Source organism: Hippocampus comes, unplaced genomic scaffold (assembly GCF_001891065.2).
Source record: "Hippocampus comes isolate QL1 unplaced genomic scaffold, H_comes_QL1_v1.1 C16779906, whole genome shotgun sequence".
Lineage (NCBI taxonomy): Eukaryota > Metazoa > Chordata > Actinopteri > Syngnathiformes > Syngnathidae > Hippocampus > Hippocampus comes.
The window spans coordinates 1-846 of NW_017838756.1; the positions used below are offsets into that span (position 1 = coordinate 1).

The 846-nt window shown below is 50.4% G+C and overlaps 1 protein-coding gene across 1 annotated transcript; it reads right to left on the reverse strand.

Annotated features, from left to right (window-relative positions):
• Nucleotides 1-6: 6 nt before the first annotated feature.
• LOC109509131 (cingulin-like protein 1) lies at nucleotides 7-839 on the reverse strand (the record flags this gene model as incomplete). Its single annotated transcript, XM_019859032.1, has 3 exons — nucleotides 613-839; nucleotides 342-512; nucleotides 7-137 (listed from the first exon to the last, which is right to left on the reverse strand). Coding segments are annotated over exons 1-3 (419 nt in total), but the record flags the coding sequence as incomplete, so codon positions are not given.
• Between the last annotated feature and the right edge of the window lie 7 nt (nucleotides 840-846).

An 846-nucleotide genomic window follows, 5' to 3' on the forward strand; every position in this document is an offset into this window, starting at 1 on the left:
TGCCGCTCGCGCTCCTCCACCGTGGTGGCGTTCCTCTCCTCCAGCTCATCCACTCTTTGCTCCAGCTGCCCGGCCTTGGACTGGGCCTCCTGATGCTCCCTGTGACACCTCCGCAGATCTTCCTCCAGAGGAAGCAGCTGAGCGCAGAATAAACATGAAGATTAGGAGAGTAGAGGAACGTGAAAGAAGTGATACTGTACTTCTGACTACTTTCGACTGTTGGGAGTGTTCCTTGGTATCTCACTGTAGCTCCGAAATTCCCTTTGGTCTATTTTATCAGTGACTTTGACATGTGACCCCTCGTTGTGATGAGTCAGCAAAATGATTTGCGAGGGCCACACCTCATCCTGAAGCTTTTTGGCTGCTAGTCGGGATTTCTCCAGCTCAGCTCCTTTTTCCTGCAGCTGTCTGCGCAGCTCGGCCAACTCCCTCTGACTCTTCTCTTTGGCCTCGTCGACTTGGCTCTGAAGAACATCTGTAGATGCCTCGCAGTCCTCCATGATGCTATTCATCTGAGCGGGCAGATTTACAAGCAGAGAGGTGAAACTCCCCCGTTAAGGTTTAGTCGGTCCCGCCCTCGTGAGCAGCAGAAAGAGGCGGGGAGGCTCATACCTTTCTCTGAAGTTGTTCGACTGTCCTGTCCTGCAGCCTTCTCTCATCCTCCAGCTCACTTTTGCTCTTCCACAACTCCTCAGTTTGTTTCCGCTCCTCCCTGAGCTTCTCTTTCATGTCCCTGTGCTCGTGGTTGAGTTTGGTCAGCTTACTCTACAACAACCAAGAGTGTAACTTTGATATCCATGTCAAGATACTTTCCTCCAATTCTGTTTTCTTTTTTTTTTTTTTTTT